The 23759-nt window shown below is 42.0% G+C and overlaps 2 protein-coding genes across 3 annotated transcripts in view; one reads left to right on the top strand and one right to left on the bottom strand.

The window, feature by feature from the left end:
- HACL1 (2-hydroxyacyl-CoA lyase 1) overlaps positions 1-224 on the bottom strand; it is a 30706-nt gene extending 30482 nt beyond the window's left edge. Inside the window, exon 1 of the mRNA XM_033132973.1 lies at positions 83-224. The gene's annotated coding sequence lies outside the window, so the exon portion shown is untranslated. The remainder of the gene's footprint in view (positions 1-82) is intronic.
- On the top strand, positions 23-22813 carry BTD (biotinidase). 2 transcript variants are annotated; one of them, XM_033132976.1, is made up of 4 exons: positions 23-161; positions 15439-15703; positions 20308-20457; positions 21561-22813. In XM_033132976.1, exons 2-4 carry the CDS (start codon positions 15443-15445, stop codon positions 22731-22733), a joined length of 1584 nt encoding a protein of 527 aa, XP_032988867.1. In that variant the 5' UTR covers positions 23-161; positions 15439-15442; the 3' UTR covers positions 22734-22813. The 2 variants fall into 2 exon arrangements, with proteins under 2 accessions (XP_032988867.1, XP_032988866.1); XM_033132975.1 differs by lacking the exon at positions 23-161 and adding an exon at positions 13850-14021.
- Positions 22814-23759: the final 946 nt, after the last annotated feature.

The raw sequence follows: 23759 nt of genomic DNA, 5'->3' as shown, positions 1-23759 counted from the left end.
AGAAGGAAGGGAGGGGGCTAACATTAGTGGGCGCTCGGGAAGAGATGGGAATGTAAACACGCTCTTCAGTCAGAACCGTGACCTTTTGCATGCGCTTCCGTTCGCGGAGTCAGAGTGTCAGGCGTTGGCGCTGACAAGGCGCTGCAACTTGCACGGCGCAGGTAAGAAGCGGAACCTCGGAGGCCTCTCACCCCTGACTGTTATCCTGAGCTTTTTCGGGGCCGCTTAGTCGGGGCGGAAGGAGGGCTAGTGGACGCGGAAGGGGGTGTGGCGCAGGCGCGCGCCGCTGGCCCCGCCCCCGCTGCTCTGGGGGCTTTGGGTCTGCGCTGCAAAGGCTGCTGGGACCAGGGCGGGCTGGATGGCGCCTATCGTTGGATGAAGTCGTTGTTGGATCTTGTCGTGCATCCGCGTTCCCCGTGTGCTAGGCTATTACACGCGTTTTGACTTATGCATTTATAACTTTGTGGCTTTGCAATCCGTGAAGCATATTAACAAACGGATTTACGTTAATTAAATCCAGAATCGGATGTGTCCCCTTTACATTATAGATGAGGACACTCGCTTTTCCAAGCGAGAGATCAAGTAACTTGCCCAGAAGCATTGGGCCCACACCAAGCTTCAGACTGCCAGTCTTATACTCTGTTCACTGTTAAGCCCTTGGCCACAAGAGATAAGAAGAGCCTCTTGATTCTAGTTACTTTTGACCTTTGTTTTCTCTAACCCTTGCCAAAACCCCACATTACTCTCCACTCTTTCCAAAGTGAGAAAATGTGGGTTTTTGTAATTCTTAAGTACATCGCCTACCTACAACCAGGCCCTGCAGCTGATAACCTTTTAAAACACATTTTTGAGTGAACACGATGCTTGCAATGTGCGATTTCTGAGGCTTTTTTTTAACGGAGTGGAACTGTAAATATCTGAGGATTTGAAGTGTTTTAAAGCAAAGACCAGTAATACGTGGAAGGTAAAGAGACAAGAGGAGAGGGGAGTGGGTCATGGGCGAAATGAATGAAAAGCATCAGAAGTGAAAGGATTTGTAAACCCAGAGATTTTCAAACTATAGTCCTGGGCCCTTCCCAAAGATCTTCCTCTCCACATTTCAAGCCCTAATTCCCACCCCAAGCAGAGAAGAGTGAAATAGTCTCAGAGTTCATCTAAAAAATACATATGCAGATTTTGCATCCGACTCCAGAATGTATGCATATTTTAATATTATATGATCCTTTTATTTAGGTAAAATAAACATACAATTAAATGTACAGATCTTAAATGTTAGATGAGTTGTGACAATTGTATATACCTATGTAACCAGCACTCAAAATAAGAAGGACATTTTAAACTATTTACTTGTCAAGTAAAATTGACATTTCAGAAAGATGCAAAACGTTCTTTGTGTGGCTTTGAACAGTCCTTAGTGCAGATTACCTGTCCCTGTTTGAGAAGTGTTAAAGTCATAGACAAATAGACATTGGGCAGCCGGATGGCTCAGTTGGTTAGAGCCTGAACTCTTAACAACAAGGTTGCCAGTTCAGTTCCAACACGGGATGGTGGGCTTCGCCCCCTGCAACTAAAATTGAAAACAGGCTACTGGATTTGGAGCTGAGCTGTACCCTCCACAACTAGATTGAAGGACAGTGACTTAGAGCTAATGGGCCCTAGAGAAACACATTGTTCTCCAATATTCCCCAATTAAAAAAAAAAGTTTGAACAAAAACAAATGGACATCAGCCTTGAAAATTCCCTGAGCAGGCAAAACCAGTTTAGTCATACAACCAAAGCTTAATTAAGCTGATTTTGCAAGACTAACTGACCTAGATCATTTTTTGCTTGTGCCTCTGGAAATCATAACTCAAACTTGAACTGTTTCCCAAAGTTGATACAAGATAACCACTGAAAATTATAATAGAATAAACAGTTACTGCATAAGCTTCTTTATAGCATACCCCTGAGCCTCATTCCATGTTTTGATTTTTCTTCCTGTTTGCAAACTGTCTTTTTGGTGTGTGTACCATAAACCTTTACTAATTACTACTTCAGTGATTCATTGGGTATACTTATGTATTTCTGAACTTTTGACAGAAGCTTGGACCCCATCCCCTCTGTTAGGTAGTATTGTTTATATTCAGTACCTGTGTGACAGCCTCGACCCCTATCGTATCAGAATCACTTGGAAAGCTTTTTAAAAATACAATTGCTTGGGCCTTACCCCACATCTTCTGCATCAGTGTCTTAGGACAAGTTAGGCACCTGTATTTTTTTAAAGCTGCCACCTAATTTTGATTTGCAGCCCGATTTAACCACCAGCTCTGTACTTATGCTGGAGGCATGAGTTAATAATTAAATGTATGATTGCCTGTTACCAAAGTAATACTATTGATTAATTTGGACTTACAAGTTCAAGATCAGTTTGACATGGACAGCACAGACCCCATAGATGGTAGTCAGCTCACGGGAACTTGTGTTCACTTCTGTGTCAAAAGAAATACTGACAGAATCACTCCGTATAACACGTAGTGAAACTGAACTATGAATTGGAATAAATTCCCTGAATTCAGACTAACTGGTTTCGCAAAAGGATAAATGCTCAACTGACTGGGTTCTGCCCGTTAGCAAAGGGAAAAGTCAGTAAACTCTTTAAACTTGCTTTCACCTTTACACCTTTCAGTCCAGGATGAAATGTTCCACTGTCCACTTGAGTCCGATGATGCAGCAGAAGCGAGCAAAGTCCTCTCCTGCAGGACTAGCCAGTACTGGGAGCACCTCCTTTCAATCCAGTTGTCATTGCAAGATTTCAGGATTCTTTCGTAATGTATCCAAGGCCCTTTGTGCAGACTCTGTTAAGGATTAACCACATTCATTATTATTTTTGTGGGTGATTTCATTTTGTTGGGGATTTTATTGGAATTTGATTTGTTTTTGTTTATTTATGTGTTGGTGGAAGGAGGTCAAAGGAAGAATAGGTTTAATTATTTTAAAGAAAAGGCTAAAGTAATGAGAGCAGAGTCAGTCGTCAGAAAGTTTTCATACTGATTATTCTATATGCAGGTTCTAGAACTGAGATTGTAAATGAGTTATTTGGTGGCTTTCTTACATTTTAGTGAAGAAAATATCTAGGCAACCAGGTAATTTAGTAATAACAGTTGCAACTGTCGTTTCTGGAGAAAATATACTCTCTAACGATTTAAAATGCAGCTCTTATAGGTGGCAGTAACCTTAGGCCCCAAAATTACGGCTTAATTTCAGTAAACTAAGAAGGACACTAAAAATCTTTGTGATTATTTGAAAGCATACCACTAGCTAACCCAGTGAGAAATAATCTCACAAACATTTCATCAAAATATGAAGTGGATGGTTATTATCAAATGAAGAAATGCATTAGGGGTTTTGTGATGCATTATAGAACGGCTGAAATCAAAGAAGAGAAAACTAAGATGGACTACCTTAAACACAAACAAAAAGCAAGCAACAATAACAAAAGAGGAAATCTATGTAGAACACTATTCTTAAAACCAACATTGAAAATGGTACAGCAGGAAAAGTGCTGTAGGAAATATATCAACATAAACAGAACAGGAAATAAAATAATAAAATGGTTCTTTGAAAAAAACAGGTTAAATTGATTTTTGTTTGCTTCTCATTATTTTATGGACTGCAAAGTACCAAAGCTTAGACGTTGACTTGAAGCAAAACCAGTGAAAAGCAACTTTATTATCAAACCGTCAGGGACCGATTTAATGCCTTTTAGCGGTGGACAGGCACTGGGAGTTTTTCCCAGTGACCTCTAGCCTAGAGAAAAGCTGGGCTCCTGCCCTTGGCCTTGGGCCAGCAGGCCCTTTACCTTTGCTCTGGCATTTTAATGCCAAGGAGAAAAAGAGCAGGGAGCACTTCAGGCGCAGAAACTGAAGAAACATTGTTACCCAGTTTTGGCTTTGTCTTCATCCATTGTAGGTTTTTTTGGGGGGGGATTTTGTTTGTTTGTTTTTTAAGCAAATTTGTGTAGTTTGACATCAGCAATCATCAGATTGCTGAATAAAGATGTAAAATGCACTAGAAAATGGTGACAACTGGATGTCATGCTATGAGGACATCAGAGACTTATCTCAAATGGCTTAGAAACCATAATACAGTATTTCTTAATATGATAGAACTCCACACTTGGGGGTGGTCCATGAGGTTTAGGGGTGTGGGTAGCAGCTATCGCCTATGAAACCTGGTGTCAATATTTAAATGTTTTCTGTTTTCATTTGTTTTCTTCTGTCTTGCCATTGACCTTCATTACATCCCCTTTTTTTTGCTTTTTAAATTGTTCTTATTGTTTTGTTTCGCTTTTAATCTGTTCTCTGTGTCAGCAAAACAAAGAATCAGCTCTAGGGTAGAATCTCTCCCATGTTGGAGTTGGACTGGGGTGTAATCCCAGGTGAGGGACGTCTTCATGATGAGAAACTCAAGCCCTTAAACTTCTTTCTGCATCAAAAGCTTTGATTCTGCATCAAACCTCTTTGGAGTTTAGTTGTGATTCGTCGTCTTACTCACTTTTTTATATATACTTAACATCTATGACATCTTTCAGACACATGAATAGGAACAAAGATTAATACACACCCACGTACCCAATCCCTAGCTTAAGAAATACATTTCAAATACATTGGAACTCCCTGTGTATCCCTTCACTATGCCATAGAGGTAGCCACTACCTTGAATATCGTGTTTGTAATTCCCCCATTTTCCAAGTGATGGACATTTAGGTTTATTTAGCTTTTCAGTGTTATAAACAGTTTTCTCTGACCATTCTTGCATGTCTCCTTGTGCACATGTGTGTTTTTATGTGTATGTATCTAGAGGTGGGTCATCGTCAATTTTACCAAATTGGTCTCTAAAGTTATTGTACCAATTTATACTCCCACCATCTGTATGTAAGAACTCCCCTTTCTCCACATCTTCAACTGTGGAATGAAAATTTTTTTGCCAAGCTGAAGGATGTGAAATGGCTTCTCATTTCCATTTCCCTGACTGCTGATGAAGATATATCTATATCATTACTGATGTAGATACATATAAATTCAGAGTATTTCATGGAACTTGAGAAACTGATTCTGTAATATGTATGAAAGAGAAAAAGGCCAAGAATAGATCTAGAAGGCAGAATAATGGCCCCTCAAAGATGTTTACATCCTAATCCCCAGAACCTGTATGTTAGGTTTACAGGGCACAGGGGAACTCAGGTTGCTCAACAGCTGACTGTGACATGTGGGGATTATCCTAGATTATCTGGGTAGGCTCAATGTCATCACTTGTGTCCTTATGAGTGCAAGAGGGAAGCAGAAGACCAAGAATCCGAGGGATGGCAGCATGAGAAAGACTTAGCCCAATATCGCTCACTTTGAAGATGGAGCCAAGAATGTGAGAAGCTATTAGAAGCCGGCAGGAAGAAGGCACAGATTCTCTCCTAAAATCTCCAGAAAACAATGTGGTCCTACCCACACTTTGATATGATCCCCGTGAGCTCTGGTTCAGATTTCTGAATTATAGAACTGTAAGATAACAAGATAACCTATGTTGTTTTAAGTCATTAACTTTGTGATAATTTGTTATAGCAGCAGTGGGAAACTAATCACAATAGACAAGATGGTTTCAGAAGAACAATGTAGAAGGACTCGTCCTACCAACATAAAGACTTATTTTAAAAATACAGAAATTAAGGTAGTATAGGATTGGTGTTGGGACGGTAGTACAGGAAAGGAACAGGGAGTCCAGAGACAGACGCATGTGGAAACTTGACATATGGCATTAGAGATCACTGGGATCCGAATGAACTATACTATAAATGGTGCTTAGACAATGAATATTTTGGTAAATTATCTACCAAAATGGCAGCAATTACTCCTCTCTCTTATAATGTGGTGAATGAAGTTGATATACTTTCTCATATTGAATGATTCATCATTCTTGTGATAAACCCAACTTGGTCATGCTGATTTTCTTTTTATACATTAGTACTTAGTTCCTTTTGCTACTATTTCTATTTAGGCTTACTGCATTTGTATTTGAGAGTGAGAGTCAACTACTATTTTCCCTTCTTGAACTGTCCTTATCTAGATTGGATATCAAGGTTATACCATCTTTAAAAACAGTTTTAGAACAATTTGTATAAAATGTGTATGTATAAAAAAAAATGATACACTATGTATGTTTCCCTTAAATGTTTGGGAGCACTCCCCTGAAAAATAGACCAGGATTGGTGCTTTTAGAGAGAGGCTTTGGTAATGTAATTCTTCTGTAATTGGTCCGCTTCATTTTTCTATCTTTTTTGGACTTAGTTTTGGTAAATTTTATTGCCTAGAAAATTATGCAATTGATCCACATATCCATTCAGCATACATTTGTTCCAGAACATCCAATATTCAGTTCTGAAATCTCTGTTGTAATCACAGCTATGTTCCCTTTTAATTTTTTTCTTTATGTTCATATATGTGTTTATTGCTTTTGTCCTTAATCAGTCTTGATAGAGGTTTGTTTATTTCATTAGTCTTTTCCAAGAATCAGTTTTGTTCCCAGGGCTTCTTGTAGCAATGGCCAGTTCCAGATCTGAGCCAGGAAATGTATAAGATAAGCTGGGACATCTTTTAATGTCAGATCACAAAGAAGCTGTCAGAAACTACTAGGCAATGTCAAGAGGAATCAAGAGCCAACTTGAGACTACCGCTGGCCACGGATGGGATAGTTGGAGTTTCAGTAATGATAATAATTGTAATGAAAAGAAACCTACCAAATATGTTTAAATCCATGAGTTCATAATGATATCTTTGAAAAATTGATCACCTTCAGAGAATAATACAGAACCAATTTATTATCTTAAAAACTGATTTTGAAAGGAATGGGAGAGAGAATCTAGCATTTATCCTGCTTTTCCTATATGAACTGTACCACTAGATAACAAAATAGTAGATAAAATCTTTTTATAAAAGGTATTCCAATTAATAAGTAAAAATGTAATGATAGAATACCAGCATTTCACAATCCCCAAGGAATAACGATATAAGCACAGTACATAAAGTACTGTGATCATGAAAAGGGAGCCATATGCTTCGTGATGAAAGAACACACTACCACCCATTGTCTTGCCAAAGTGATGGAAACTGAGTCTGATTCAGTCTTTGGATCTGGCTGCCAATTTGCAAGAAATACCAAGGAAAAGAAGAAGAGTTTGAAATCTTTGCATGTGCAAAAAAGCAAAATCCATTCTGTTGGAAAATCTGCAAGTCAAATGACCGGGCTACTTCTGCAGGTTGATTTTAAGAAAATAAAAGGAATGGAAAAGGACCTGTAAGTTCAAAGAGAGTTAAAGGGTATATCAATTGTTTTCAATTGGGAAGACGAAACTACAATGCTTAGGGATGCACATTGGGTGAAAAGCTTTTATTTTTTTCTAAAGGAAGTAACAAGCATAAGAGGGTAATGGTCACTTGGCCACTTACGGGTAGAGTTGCCATATTTCAAAAAACAAAACAGGACACCCAGGATTCCCAGTTCAATTTTAGTTGCAGATAAACAATGGCTAATTTTTTAGTGTAAGTATGTCCCAACATACTTGTTTACCCAGAATTCAAACTTAACTGGACCTGCTGTGTTTTATCTGGCAAAATATTGATTTCATTCAAGATGGCAATGCAGCTTACTTCCCAGCCTTCCTTGTAGCTAGCAGGAGTCCTGAGTCCTTGTGTGGGCCAAAGCAATTGAGATGAAGTCAGTGGACAGGGTTTTGGGGAAAGCTGACTGAACCAGCAGGTACCCACTTACTCTTCTCCCACAAGGCATGGTATTGGAGTCGTAGCAGTCCTCTTGCAACCGCAAGGTGACTCTGAAGATAGAAGTTTGCTTCTATCTTCACCAAGAGAGACGGATCCGGGGTGGTAGGTAACATCATGGAGCTTCTACCTTTGTCAGGTTTTGTTATCAGAATTTTATCACTTCATAAGAAAAACTTTTCTTCTTTTACTATGTTCTGGAACACTAAGTAACTTTGGGATTATCTGTTCCTTTACAGTTAGTGAGAATCCCTCTGGAAACTATCTGGGTCTGTTTTGAGGGTGGAGGATGGGAGGGAATATTTGTTACTTCTTCTGTTATTGTTGGCTTGGTTCAGTTTTCTCTTTTATCTGACATAAGTTTTGCTAAAATGCATTTTCCTAGGAAATTATCCATTTTACCTTAGTTTTCAAATTTGTCAGTATAGAATTGAATAAAGACATTGTTCATTATTATTTTAACTTCTGCATTCGTAGATATTTCCTCATTATTACCTATTTTGCACATTTTTTTCCCTAATTAGATTTATCTACATAGATGACTTGTCTATATAATTATGTTTTGTTTTCTTCCCAGGAGCAACCTCTTGGACTTATTTATTAGTTCCATCATTTTTCTATTTTCTAATTTACTAATTTCCATTTTTGTTTTATTTCCTTCCTTCTGCTTTCCTGTGTACTACACAACTCTTTTCCCTATTTTATAACGTCTATGTTCTCAAGTTTATAACATTAGCATTGTGTTACATAAACATAATCCTCATATTTACTTTATATTTAAGGCTCATTGTCAGTTCTTTTGCCATAGTATTTCTATTTACCTCTTGGTTGGCAGAAGTTTAACCTCTATGCCTTATTTATTTATTTTTTTTAAGGAGGGCACAGCTCACAGTGGCCCATGCAGGGATCCAACCAACAACCTTGGTGTTATCAGCACCACGCTCTAACCAACTGAGCTAACCGGCCACCCCGCCCTTGATCTTTTTATTGGGCTTCCCAAAGAATTCTTATTTTATCTTTAAATATCAGGAATTTTACTAGGCTATGTCCTGGTGTTGACATTCTCTTCCTTTCTTTCCTGAATTTTGGTGTGTCCTTTCAATCTATAAATTTAAGTCTGTTTATATTTCTGGAGCGTTTTCTTCAGTTCCATCTTTAAATATTCTTCCTGAATTATCTATTGCTGTATAACAAATTAACCTTACCACACATGTAGTAGCTTAAAATAAGGCCCATTTATTATCTCCCAGTTCCTGTGGGTCAGTAGTCTGAGCATAGCTTGACTGGGTCCTTTGCTCAGGACCTGACAAGTCTACAGTGACAGTGTCAGCTGGGCCCCCAGTCTTCTCTGAGGCAGAGCCCTTTCCCAAGCTCAATTGCTTGTTGGACGAATAATTTCCTTGCAGCTGTAGAATTCCCCCTTGTGGCTTGATTCTTCAAAGACAGCAGGAGGGAAAGTGTCTAATAGAACATCTATCAACTACTCCTTTCCTAATTCGTTTAAAATCAGGAACTTCATTTAAACAAATGAAAACCAGTAACAACCTGGTTCTACAGTGATGTTCCTCTCAAGGCAAAGATAAGCCCTGAATCCTTTAACTGACCTCCATCGAATTGTTTTGGGGAGGTTTCCCCCCCACCAGTTTTAGTGTTTAAATACTTTGCTGCTCATAGTCACTAAATATGGTAGAAACACTTTGAAATCGGCCACATTCTATCAGCCCAATTGGAGAGGTACCTGGGAAATAAAGGTGATGGTTTGAACTCATGTCTGTCTTTCTTTTGACTCCAGGACTAGTTAATGGTGAGAATAGACGAGAAAGCAGGTCTCCTGGCTCCTGGTCCAGCCCTCCTAGCACATGTTGAAGAACTGGGGTAATTTATTAGTCAAACCTTCAAAGGCCACTGTGGAGTCTTTAATGCAGCTGCAGCAGAATTAAACAGAAATTCGAAGTAGTACTCCCAAGGGAAATCCCGGTGGTCAGACCAGAGCAGGGGATTCCCAAATACGGGCATGACACTGAGACACCTGGAGGGCTTGAACACACAGATCCCTGGGCCCCCATTTCCAGAAGTTTTGATTCAGTAGTTCTGGAGGAGGGCCTGAGAATATGCATTTTCCAACAAATCCTAAGTGATGGAGATGCTGAAGCCCTGGCCTGGGGTCACATTGGAAGAACCACTGGGCTAGAGGATAAAGGCAGGTAGCACCTGTATTCTGACTCCTATCTTTCCATCACCGTGAAGATAGCATTTTATCACCTGCTTTCACTGTTTTATGTGACAGGAAGGTAAATTGAAATGATGGATTTTAAAATGGCTTGAAAACGTTACCATGGAAGAGGTGAAATGTAATGTGGCATCAATATAACATATTGTCCCTATAGATCCCTTAACTCGGCCAGATTTCCCCATGCGTAGTGCTGTCTGTCACAGTGTGGTTGGGCTGCATCTCTTTGCACTCCGGTCAAATCTTTGGAGTGTATGACTGACTATAAGAGAAGAAATCACAACACATTTAAAACTTGTGACTGTAGAAGATGCAATAGGTCCTGGGAACATGGCCAATAAAAAACAGCTTTTATGAGACTCCTATCTAGGAAAATCAAATGTTTTCTGGTTCGTTTGTCTTTTAACTGTAAAAGATATAGATGAAGTATTAGAAATGAAAAGGAGACGGAAAGGAGGGTAAAAGCCACCCATTTTCTGCTGTAAGAAGCACTGTGTTATTGTGGTACTTGGTTAATGATACTCAGTTTGTCCACAGGGGGGCAGTAGCAAACCTGTAGAATCAGTCTCAGCGGGAGCTCTTTTCTGTCTGCACAAAATGAAACAGCCTTACTACATTAAACACCTGGGCATTTCAGAAGTTTTATTTGACTTAAATTATAAAGATAGTATCTTGTTTGAGGAAAAGGAAGATAACTTATATGTAAGTTCAAGTGTCAGGATCCCTTGATTGCTCATTGAGTGCTCTAAGATAAATTAGTCAACAGAGCAGAAAGAGGCCCTAAGCAAAGACCTGGCCCAGAGTTACACTTCCATATGTCACTCTCTCTCTCTCTTTTTTTGAAGATAAATAGCTGGAATTTTTTAAAAGGCGAAGTCATAACTTCCCAGTTCAACTAGGAGGACTTGGTAGCTTATTCACTATTCCTTGTAAGTTCAGCCTTGAATTTTGACGTCATCAACAGTTGCCACCCACAAGTGTTTACACTTGACTGTTCCCACTGAGACATCAAAAGTCTTGGTGGGCATGGGTTTGCATGAAGCTGTTCAAGCTAAAATCATTGTTGGGCTTCTTGTTCCAGAGGCCAATCATGGACAAGCTAACAAGCGAACTTCTAGCACCATCAGGAAAGAAGCAGAAAACAAGAGGCTTTCTAGGGACTAAAAGGTCTCTTTTGGGATTTCTTTAAATTGAGATTATGTAAATTCGATGGATGTGGACATTATTTCTCCTTATGTAAAAGGATTTAGATACGGAAATCACAAAATTCATGAGAATAGGTTTCAAAATATTTGGACCCCAATAAACTTCAATTTAAAAAAAATACTTAGAAGTTTACAAGGGTTTTTCTTGGCATTCTGTCACATGTACTTAGAGACGTATGCTCTTCTGAGTCCTAATGATTTATCAGGTCCCTCAGGCTTTGTTCCAGAGGATGTGACATTTCCTCTGCTGATTCTTCCTACTCCTTTCCCAGTCATGGGACTGTTATTCTCCCTGACGTGTAAAGAGTGACAAGTTCTTTTAGTAACAAGATCAATAGGTCTATATATAAATTTTAAAATGTATATACCTGCCTCTGAAATTATCTTATTAAGAACATCTTAATGATAATCCTTTCATTTTATTGCAAAAGACACTATTGTAATAGCAAGGCTAGGAAGGAAACACAGCTATTAATAATTATCAAGATGAATCATTTAAAAAGGTGGAGGAAAAAAGTTCCTTGTGTGTAAAAATACCTAGTGATTGACATGTTGCCAAATTTCCACGAAATAGATTTCCGTGTCATTTAGACTGATTTCTTTTCCTCATATACCACAGGAACTTTCCTGATCAGGATTAGTGTCGGGGGAACATTTTGCATTATGAAACGAGAAGCAGGGGCTTCTGTAGGGCAGTTAAACCATCAGGATGCTGGTTAAGATGTCACTCCAGCAATTCAATCCCCACCCCATCAATGATTTCCTGTCTTCTGCATCATGCCTAGTGACATACTGTACGGTCTTTTTGGTGTTTATTCTGCAGGCGGTGGGGAGTCGCTGGAAGATTTTGAGTAGAGGAGTGTCATGATTGACTCGGGCTTTCACTGGATCTCGTGGGCTGCTCTAATGAGATGAGAATGGAAGAGGACAGGGGCAACTGCGGGGAGGTGTGCGGAGGCCAGTGAGGGGTCCCCTGTTATTTCACTCTGAGCCCCGGGTCCCTGGGTTCCAGCCAACTCTTCTCCGTGCTGTCTCTTGAGCCTACCTGGCATCCTTCCACATGGGTGGACAGAGCCCCTTTGCCTGGAACACTTCCCCCAGGCATCCACATGACCTCCTCCCTCAAACACCACCTTCTCATTGAGGCCTTCCCTGCCCATAACCCTTAAAATTGTCTGCCACCCAGGCCAGGCCTCCCTCCCCTTCCCTGTCTTTATTTCTCCTCTGCACTTATCACCATCTTACATACTCGGTATTGATTTGATTGCAGCTGGTTTATTCACACACCTAGAGTGGGCACTCCACGAGGAAGGGCTGGGCTTATTCAGTGCTGTATCCCTGACACCTACCCCTGCGTCTGGCGCACAGTCCCTGTCCCATGGATACCTGAAGTGAGCCCTCCTGCCTCTGCTGTTCCCAGACGGTGGGATTCAGGGTGCTTCACGAGCTGAGGCCCCCATCTCAGAGGGCTGTGGTGAGCAGAGTGTAAGAAGCAGGGTATGGAACCACATTGTCCCCTCAATGGTGCATTCATTCCAGGCCCTTCCTGCAGGTTTGTCTCATCTATCAAATACCCTCCAATGCAAGAGGGGGCGTAACTACCTTTTCAGACTGGGCACACACCTCTCTCTAGTCACTGTTTGGTTTGTGGTCTAGGTCCTGGCCAGCTCTGAAGATGAATCAATTGCTGGATTCCAAGAACCTCATGACTTTCCAGAGCCCCCTTGTTTCCAGGGAGCCCCCACAGCTCCAGCCCACCTGTGCATGCTATCATGAGCCCGCATGTGTAACCGCTGAAAACCAGCTGGGTGATGCCTCAGCCCTTCCAATCCTGCACCCTTTAAAACCACCCTCCTCTCCTGCCTGCCGTGCCCTTCAGAGTCCCTGCTCTGACCTTGTTTGTTTTTTCCTGAGACAGTTGTGTGGAGCCAAATAAAGAGGGAAAACCAGCACTTGCAAACGTGGTTAAGATGTCTATTTCACCACTCCTGGGGAAGGGAGAACTGTTGTTCCTATTTTTGTTGTAATTACTCATTCTCTCCTACCTCATTAAACTTGCTTCTTTCTAGCAGGAATACCTGGTTGAATCTCCATAACCTCTTATTATCGACCCAACTTTGTTCACACACAAAGGATTGCCACCTACAGCTCTCCTACTAGGTTCCTTTTGTAAATAATCTAAATTTTATTTTCTCAAACTAGAAAGAAATGTGATAACTTGCTGGTTCCACGGTTTCCTTGTTTTGCTGGATTGCAAGTCCCTGAAACTTAAACAAATGTTCTGTGTCCCCAAATCGGTGGTTTACAGCTCTTAGTTGAGAAAGGGGGATGTCGTGAAGGCCACTCGTGGCCCCAGGGACTCCTGACTTGCCTCCACCAGGCACAGGTTCACATGCCTCTCCCCCTTCCTCCCCAGCCTCAGTTTCCCCCCTCTTAGTGAGGCCATAGCCTTATTCTCAACTTTATTAGCTTTGTGACTATGACTTTGAGACATCTCTCCCCCAAAACCCCTCCCCATTATCCTCATTATGAAGGAAGAGATGGAATGGAACATAGATTTTGAGACTTTTAAAAGTCTTCCTTGCTGGTCTTCAGAGCCAAAATTCTGATTATAAAAGCTTATCAATTATACTTTTGTTTCAACTCAAAAACTCATGACTGCTCACTCAAAGGCCCCTTATTCTCATCTTAAAACCTTGTTGACAGTGCACAGCCGAGAGGAATGGCAACGAGTCCTGAGGTTTGGTGTTTGGATTGTACATTTATTCCCGGGAGAAAGAAGTAAGAGTTTGAGAGGGGGCAGGTTTGGGGGGGCAGAACCCCACTTATTCTGAAAAGTATTTGATTTTCTGAGGATTCTGACGGAACATCCCCAGTCCTTGTTCTGTTGCTGAAAATAATTATGGTTACTTTTGTTTCTGGAACTCTTGAGAGGAAAAAAAAATTGCAGCCTGGAGGGGGAAAAAAAAATTGCAGCCTAGATGGTTTAGTTTTGAAATGCAAACACAGGAGTTGTGAGTCAGACATGGGCAGGGTGTCCTTGTCTTTTTAAAGAGTGGCAATATGATTCCTGGATTTGTCTTTGTTCTCTTGATGTTTAATCGGGGCAGTTGCTTGGCCCCAGCACATCTCCACAAGGCCCCACCTTGGCACACCACCTGGTAAATCTGTGTGCCAGAGGAGCGGCTTCCGCTGGGAGGCCAGGCTGGTTTTCAAGGCAGAATTGGACTGTTCACTCTAAAACACCTAGTAACACAAAAGGACTAGAAATAAAAACTCCTTTTCTTGGGGGAAAAAGGCACAAGGAAGTGTCATTGTAAGTGACTTAATTTACTTCTCATCTCTTAGGGGACGAGCTACAGAGCTGAGTTTACTTTCTAGAAAATTCTAGTCTATTTCTAGGTAATTGCATTTCGGCACTGCAAAAGGAGTTTCTTTCCAAATGCGTAAGCTTCCGAGTAAGAGTTTTGGAGGCACAGAGACAGAGGTTGAGAAAAGGGTGATGGGCAACGGGAATTGTGAAGCTCAAGGAGGAAAAAGAAAAAAAAAGTCAGGCTTTGGTTGGGAGACTTCCTATACGCGGCACTGACAGAGTGTCTGTTGCCATTTAAGTAGAACTCAGCAGCTTCTCTGCACCAGACAAAGGAGGCTGTGCTGCGTAAAGGGAGCCTTACTCTTTCTATTCATTACTAACCAAAGAGATGCACGGAGAATTTTACACCACCAGGTTTTTACGGCTAGGAAAGCCGAGCTGTACTATTAGGATCATGGCAATCACAGCTCCTATAGATAGTTGACCTGTAGAGAGTGTGTGTGTGTGTGTGTGTGTGTGTGTGTAGAGGGCAGGTGGTTGTACGTGGACTATGTCACAGAATTAGGTAAAAGAATCGGCATGAGTATTATTGCCTAACACGTAAGTGTACAGCTAGAGAAGTGAGTAGTGACACAAACACTGCATCTGTTTTGGAAATATTCTAAAACCAGCCGATTAACACAGTGAGCCATTTTAAACGGAGCTTGCTATGTGTTTGGAGAGAAACACATACCCTTTTATTAGAAACACGAAACAAACTCTTTGAGCGGCAGTATCATGGCGGGTGAGTTTAATTGCTGGGATTAATAAATCACAGTTGCAAAAGTTAAATTCTTGGCAGGATTCTTTATTCAGCTGTTTTCCCCTGGCCTCATTACATTCCAGATTTATGGTCTGCATTATGTCTGGAGCCAGCAGTCGGCTGGCTTTTCTCCTTTGCGGCTGTTACATGGTGGCGCTGGGAGTCCACGCCACGGAGCACTGCGTGGCCGAAGATCACGAGACTGACTATTACATGGCCGCCGTGTATGAACACCAGTCAATCTTGAGTCTGAACCCTCTAGCTCCCACCAGCCGCACACAGGCTTTGGAGCTGATGAATCGGAACCTCGACATCTATGAACAGCAAGTGATGACTGCAGCCCAAAAGGCAAGATGTGCTCCTGGGTTAGAGCCTCAGCTGGGCTCTCAGAACAGGGCAAACTGTTCTTTAGCCCTCAGTCGGGGGTTCCAACAGCCCCTCTGGCAAATCGGTCCAGCAGGTGAAGCTGAGTTGAAATAGTCAGTTGGCGAGAATCTTGCTACTCAGAGAGTGGTCCATGGACCAGCAGCATCAGCGGTGCTTCGGAGCGTGTGAGAAATGCAGAATTGGGGCCCCACCCAGATTGCTGAGTCAGAATTTACATGTTAGCAAGATCCTCAGGTGATGCTTTTCACCTCAAGTCTGAGAAGCTGCGGCTAGATCCCTGGTTCTCGAATGTGGCTGTGGGGAGGAATTGCTTGGCCAATTGTAAACAAATGTGAGTGCCTGGGTTCCACACCTGCAGAGCCGGCTGGGGCGTGGGCTGGGCATTGGGATTTTTAATGCTCCCCAGTGGATTTTGATAGGCAGAAAAATCTGAAAACCACCAGGCATGATGGCCTCTCTGACACTCTCAGGGTTTCCAAGGTGAACTGAAACAGCAAGCGTCCACAGAAGTGCCATTTGCTGCCGTCAGATTATTTGGGGTTCATTTCTAGTCTCAGCGCCAGGACTGAACAGTCTTGAGAACTTGACCCAGACATCCCTGAGCCCAAAGGAACAAAGAGAGGTCGGTGCCAGCCTTTGTGAAGGCTTCCTGCTTTTGGCCCACATTTCCCATTCCTGCCAGGAAGGGTGGGGCAGAGAGGGAAATGTTAGTGCCAGATGTTACTGTAAGAAAATGCCCTGTTGGGAAACCCATAACCAAAGGGAAGTTTGGGTTTTAACCCTGGTGGTGGGGTGACCAAGCCCAGCTGTTTGAGGAGGCCCTGCTCAGCCTCAACAGGAGCTAAACTCCATGTAGGCGAAACCTCCCTGTGTCTGCGAGTTTAGAGGGCAGAACCAGTCATGCCATCCGGGTCTGTCCCTGTCTCTGATCAGGGTATTGGGATTGCCTGGACTGCCACAATCTATGGCTACGTTTAAAAATTCTAGCCTATAATGTGCGTACACATGTGTGCCTGCACACACACACACACACACACACCCCTAATGTTGGAAGGGAGCTTAAAGACCTGGTCCAACCTCTTCTGATGAGTGACACTCTCTCTTTTGTTCCCAACCTGCCATCCAGTTTCTCCTTGAACACCTTCAGTGACCCAGAACTCCTGTCTCACGGGCCCACTGCTTCCAGTTGAGGACAGTGAGAACTTCTGGAAAGGTCTTCTTTTCAGTGAGCAACAGTCGGCCTCCCTGTAACTGCCACCCATTGTTCTGTCCTCTGAGCCAAACAGAGCAGACTGAGTCCCTTGCCACAGCATGCCACCTTCAGGTTTGAGGGCTTCATGGCCCTCCTTGCATCTCTCCCCCAGGCTATATATCCCTACTCCCACCCACAGTTCTTTGAGAGGTGAGGTTTTCAGACCTTCCACCAACGACTTCCTTGGTTATCTCCCTGCCCACAGCTCTGCATCGTTCTCCTAATTCTGCCTGACGAGAGCCGGGTGAAGGAGATCTATCACCATTCTCATTCTAGAAAACATTGGTCAGTCACATTTCACTGTGAATTCATAAGGCGCTTGCTCCCAACTAAAACTCCTGAGCTTTCTTTGCACACACAGACACAAGCTGCCATTTCCATCCTGTACTTATAAAGTTGATTTATTTAAATTGAGAGCACGACTTCACATTTATGCTCTTAAATTTCATCATCCCTGCCTGTTGGACTATTTGGGGATCTTTACTGACATCCAGCATTTCAGTTACTTTCTTGTCATTCACACATTTGATAGACACGTCACTTATGTCTGTGAGTAAACAGATCCCACGCTGTGGCCTCAGACCTCCTGATGTGCATTCTCTTCACACAGGTGCTTGCTTGCATGCCACAAAGTGTCACCCACCTCTAACTCTCCATCCTGTCACAAGACCATTTTAAGACATTTGGCAACTGCCATCCTGAAACCCGGAAACTGTAGCATCCCCCTGCATTTTAATAACCTGCCCCCAAATGAAACCTATAACATGTTTTTGTTAAACCTGTGCTATCTGAAAGACATCATTCCTTCTCTATTTGTGGTCCAGAAGCAGAGAGGAAGTTGTCGATCCGATCATTTTAGTGTTTATAGATATCTTGGCTCCCCTATGTGATTATAGGTGTGAAAGTAACTTCTAAGACAAATTGATACCAAGCATATGTCAGAGCTTTATGTCAAACTTTTGATAAAGGTAAAGGTTCCTGAACAAGTCAATTGAAATATTTCTCTCTTAGTGGAGGCTTTTGTAGGGAAGAAAAGGAGTCCAGCTTAAACATATTAGGTTAGTCAGTCACCTGGGTGGGCAACGTTAATTCCTCAGGAATTCTTGATTTCATGAAGGTCTATCAGAAAATTGCTCAAGCCATTTTCCAGGAATGCTACTTACTTTTTAGAACTTTCCTAGAATGGATTGGTAATCACATCAGACCCATGTTCTGCCCCCACTCAGGTTTGGTTCCTCTCCTCACTCCTGGCAGATATGTATTCTGTAAATGCAATTCAATTTTAATATTAATCTGGTATGTATACATAACTTAAATGTCATTGTCTATAAAAAAAAAAACCATTCAGTGCTGTCAAAGTTTTTTTTTTTTTTAATACAGGAAAATATTTGTTTAAGTGTCATTTTCAAAAAGTTAAAAACATGGCTCACCCAAATATAAAATGAACGTGTCAGAGCTTTTAGTTAACTCATTAATCAATGAAGGAACCAATAAGATGGTAAAGTTGATTCAAAAGAGAGTTCTGTGTACCAGTCAAATGCATGTTGAAGTGAATTTGCTAGGAGATACAAACTAGCTCATATCTTGCAAGGCAATGAAATTATAATCTTTAGCATAATGTTTTATTAAATAGCAAAGTCAAACAGTGGTACATTCACTAGATAAATGATCCTTGAGCCAGGTTAATCAGTACCCTAGTATATCCTAGAAAGGCATACATTCTTCATCTCGCTTTGTTTCCAAGTTTGCGATACTTTTTTTTTTCCAATGCAATAAGATGACCAATCTCATGCTACAGTGGAGGGAGTGTACATTGGTACAATCTTTCTGGAAAGCTAATTGGCAGTATATGTTAAGAACGTATAACTTTTCATGCCCTTGACTAGTATTTTCACTTATAAGACTTATTCTAAAGAAATAACCAGAGATCCAATCAAAGATTTGTGTACAATAGTCATTCACTGAGTGTTTTGAGCACGCTGTGTGCAGATGGTCACCACAGTTTTCTTTTTCTTACAAAAAATTGGAAACAATTCAAATGCCCAATAATAATCAATAAACTGTGGTCTATTAAATATAATGTGGCAGTTACAAATGATATTTTTGAAGGTATCTTTATATTCTTGATGTTCTACATAGTGCAAAAGTCAGGATGGAAAAAACTATATATTTATCATCTCAATCATAGACATATATACTGAGAGAGGCAGAGAGAGAAAATGAAAATAGCCAAGATATTGACAAAAAGTATCTTCATGTGACTGCTTTTGTGAATTCTTGACTCATGTGAATTCTTTATATTTTTGTCCAATTTTTCCACAGTTCAACTTTTGAAACTTTTATAACCACACACACACAAAAATATATAGCGTTTTCACTGCATTCCAGAAATAAGTGACCCCAAGTGCCTGTTATTTTTGATTATTCATGTCTTCTCTGCATTCTTCCTGCCCTTTCACTTTGGGGCAATGTTTCAGGCTTGACATTTGAAGCCTTGTGGGTGGAGAATAGCAGAAGTATGAGGCCCTGCTGCTGAGAGCTGAGGGCTGCCCTGTTTATTTGGATTTTCCTAGGTTGCTGCAGACATCACATGGAGCCCAGGGGTCTCCAGCTGTGGGAAAAGGCCGTTAGTGTGTTCAGGAAGCCACAGGTAAAGGGAGCCTCCTAATTCCCAGTTGGAGAATTGCAAGTTAGAGCAAGTCCGTGTTTCTATGCTGAAATCAACACACTTGACTTTTAGCCACGAGCTCAGTGGCTCCCAACCTTGGCTACACATCGGAATCACATGCAGACCTTTCAACAAACACCGTTGCTAGGACCCCACTCACAATCAATTGAAGCAGACTTTTAGGGTGTGGGCCCCGGCATCACCCCTAAACCCTAAACAAGGGATGTTTTTACAGAAATTACTCATCTGATTTAGATGTGCAATGAAGGTTAATGAGCCCAAGATTCAAGGCCTTTGGCAGCTGTTCCCAGCTCCCATTGCACCACCAAGAACTCCAGACCCCTGTTGGCTTGGCATACTCCTGTTCCTTTCAGCCCTCCTTCCTTAGACATGCCCCAGGTACAGTTAGTGGTGGTTTCTAGAGGACTTTGTCTTTGTTCCCTCAGAATTAGGCCAAGTGAGATGGCTTCCCTGAGACTAAGATCCCTGATGAAAGTTCAGCCACCATCTTTTTATCGCTGGTTCCTGGTACATAGCCATTGCTTGATGGCTGTCAGAAGATGAATGAAAGAATGAGTAAAGGAATGGAGTGATGCTTCCCATTATCTGATAACATACTATAATTTGATGTTTTTGACTGAACAGGGTGTACAGATTATAGTGTTTCCAGAAGATGGCATTCATGGATTCAACTTCACAAGAACATCCATTTACCCATTTTTGGACTTCATGCCATCGCCCCAGTTGGTCAGGTGGAACCCATGCCTGGAGCCGCACCGATTCAATGACACAGAGGTATGTGAGGGTCCCAGCCTTCTTCCTCAGTAGGTGAAGGCATGCGGACATGAACCAAGCCAGGGGCCAAAAGCCAAGACATGATAAATGAGGCTGAAAGGGAACCCTAGGATCCTGAAAATGAAACCCAAGACTCCCCAAACTCCATGTGCCACACATTCATCCAGTTAAAGAATGTCTGGTACTACGAAGCATTTGCTCATGTATGGGTTATTCTCTGTATTAATCACACAAGAAATACATGAATATATGCTTATTAAACAAACAGAAGTAAAAAAATGAAAGCCCACCTTCAATGCACCCCATCTCTTATTCTTCTTCCCTTCCTATAAAAACTGCCATCAACAATTTGATGTGTATCCAACTGTATTCTTTTATGCATTTTATAATTATTGACAGCCTCTTTTTTTAACTGTATGGTTATTTTTTTAAACTCTTGCTATTATAAGCAATGTTTCGATGACTATACTTATACATATATTATTATAAACATATCTAAGTTTTTCTGTAAAATAAGATTCTTAGAAATGAAATTTCTCCGCAGAGGATATGCACATTTTAAGTTATTTTAAACTGCCAAATTTCCCCTTTAAAAGATTTTGAGGGGTGGCCAGTTAGTTCAGTTGGTCCAAGTGTGGTGCTGGTAGCACCACAGTTGCCGGTTCGATCCCCACGTGGGCCACTGAGCTTAAAGTGATGCCCTCCTTAAAAAAAAAAAGATTTTGATTTTACTTTACATCCCCCGTAATAGTGTATGAGTGCTTGTTTTCCCACCTTGGGTGAATGTAAGGGAATAATCTTTTGAATGTTTGCCAGTCTTACGAAGGTGAAAAATATCTCACTGTTATTTTAATTTGCATTTCCTTGTTACTAACAAGGTTGCACATCTTCTCAGATGTTTGTTGGCCATTTGTATTTGCTCTTCTAGGAATCACCTGTTTATATCCTTTGTACATTTTCAGTAGTGGTTGCTTTTTTTAGTGATTTATGATAACTGTTTACATATTATGGACACAATACAGGGACTTTTCTATTTTTAAATTATGGGGCAAAAGGCAGGATTTTAAAATTCCGTTTATTTATACCTTTTTTTCCTTCTCTAGGTCCTCCAGCGCCTGAGTTGTATGGCTATCAAAGGAGATATGTTCCTGGTGGCCAATCTCGGGACGAAGCAGCCTTGTCATAGCGGTGACCGAGGGTGCCCACAGGATGGAAGATACCAGTTTAACACGAATGTCGTGTTCAGTACTAATGGAACCTTAGTGGACCGCTACCGCAAATACAACCTCTATTTTGAGGCAGCTTTTGATACTCCTGTCCGAGTGGATCACACCATCTTCGAAACCCCTTTTGCTGGCAAGTTTGGCGTCTTCACTTGCTTTGATATATTATTCTTTGACCCTGCCATCAGACTCCTCGGAGACTCTGAGGTGAAGCATATTGTGTTTCCGGCTGCCTGGATGAACCAGCTCCCGCTCTTGGCCGCTATTCAGATTCAGAGTGCTTTCGCCATAGCCTTTGGTGTCAACTTGCTGGCTGCTAACATCCACCACCCATCTCTGGGGATGACTGGAAGTGGTATACACACCCCTCTGAAGTCCGTTTGGCACCATGACATGGAAAACCTCACAGGTCACCTTATAATTGCCAAGGTAGCCAAAAACCCACAGGGTCTCGTTGGTACAGAGAATGCCACAGATAAAATGGACCCATCCCATGGTAAATTTTTAAAAATCTTAGCAGGTGATCCATACTGTGAGAAGGATTCTCAGGAAGTCCATTGTGATGAAGCCACCAAATGGAACATGAATGCTGCTCCCACGTTTTACTCTGAGATGATGTATGACAATTTCACACTGGTCCCAGTGTGGGAAAAGGAAGGCTATCTCCGAGTCTGTGCGAATGGCCTCTGCTGTTCTTTACTTTACAAGAGGCCCACTTTGTCCAAAGAGCTGTATGCCCTGGGGGTCTTTGATGGCCTTCACACCGTGCATGGCACTTACTATGTTCAAGTTTGCGCCCTGGTCAAATGCGGTGGTCTTGGCTTTGACACCTGTGGACAGGAGGTCACAGAGGCCACAGGGATTTTTGAGTTTCACCTTTGGGGGAACTTCAGTACATCCTATATCTTTCCTATGTTTCTGACCTCAGGGATGACCCTGGAAACCCCTGACCAGCTCGGCTGGGAGAATGACCACTATTTCCTGAGGAAGAGCAGATTGTCCTCTGGCCTGGTGACAGCGGCCCTCTATGGGCGGTTGTATGAGAGGGACTGAGGAAAGTGTGGGGTGGGCTCTGGCCGCTACATGGACAGCACTGCACGGGCACAGGCCACAGCTCAGAAGCACTGGGACCACCCTGGGGGCTGTGAGAGGAAGTAGGGGAGGCAGATTCCCCAGGGTCTCATCCTCTTAAATTCAAATTACTGAGACATTTGCTAGTATTTTCTACTCAGGTTTGTCTTTTTCAGGCCACATCTTCCTCAGCAAATCTCTCATTACACAATTGGTTTTAAGAGCTACAACAAAAATAAATGTTTTATCCATCCACAAAGCAGTGGTGTGTGTGTGTGTTCCTTATTCTTGTTGATCAGTGACACCCAAGACATATAGGTATTTCACAAACCTCAAACATTTTCTAAGGGAAGAAACAAACTGTCAAAGCAAAAGCTGCATGAGAAATGGTTTCCAGGGGCCCTTTTCCATTCTGGTTGACCAGAATTCTGTCCAGATGAAATGGTGACAGCAGAGCCACCAGCAATACCAGAAATGTGTATCTTCAAACAGCTTTTAAAAATAGAAGGGACATTTCCCTCACATCTGCCTTTCTGTCAGTAAACGGAATGTGTCGGGCAGGACTCAGAATAACTGGAAAGAAAGAGTGCAGTGCCCCAGAGAGACAGGCAGTGGAAGAAAGTGCTGCAGAGAGGGGCAGCAGTGGGAAGGTATGAGTCACAGGATTCTTTCTGCACCACGCGTCTCATCCAGGGATTTCAGGGAACTTCATAAATCACACCAGCTTTGGGCAAGAGCCTTACAGTTTCCCAACTGTGAGGGATGGAATGGTACTGGTAGATTCGCTTCCCAGCCCCAGGAGGGCCTTCCCTGCAGAGAGGCACCACACATCTTGAAGAGATGTTGCAAGAACTACTGTAGAGGTTGGCTTGCTTTCGTCATTCATTTATTTAATCACTCGACAGGTGTTTTTGGACAGCCTACTACCAGGTACAGAGCAAGGACCTGCCACCATAGGAGTTCCAGATGCAAAATCATCATAGTAGGTGAAGACATGGTTAGGCCACT

This window comes from Rhinolophus ferrumequinum, chromosome 17 (assembly GCF_004115265.2).
Source record: "Rhinolophus ferrumequinum isolate MPI-CBG mRhiFer1 chromosome 17, mRhiFer1_v1.p, whole genome shotgun sequence".
In the NCBI taxonomy this organism is placed as follows: domain Eukaryota; kingdom Metazoa; phylum Chordata; class Mammalia; order Chiroptera; family Rhinolophidae; genus Rhinolophus; species Rhinolophus ferrumequinum.
This window is presented reverse-complemented; position numbering and strand designations above follow the sequence as displayed.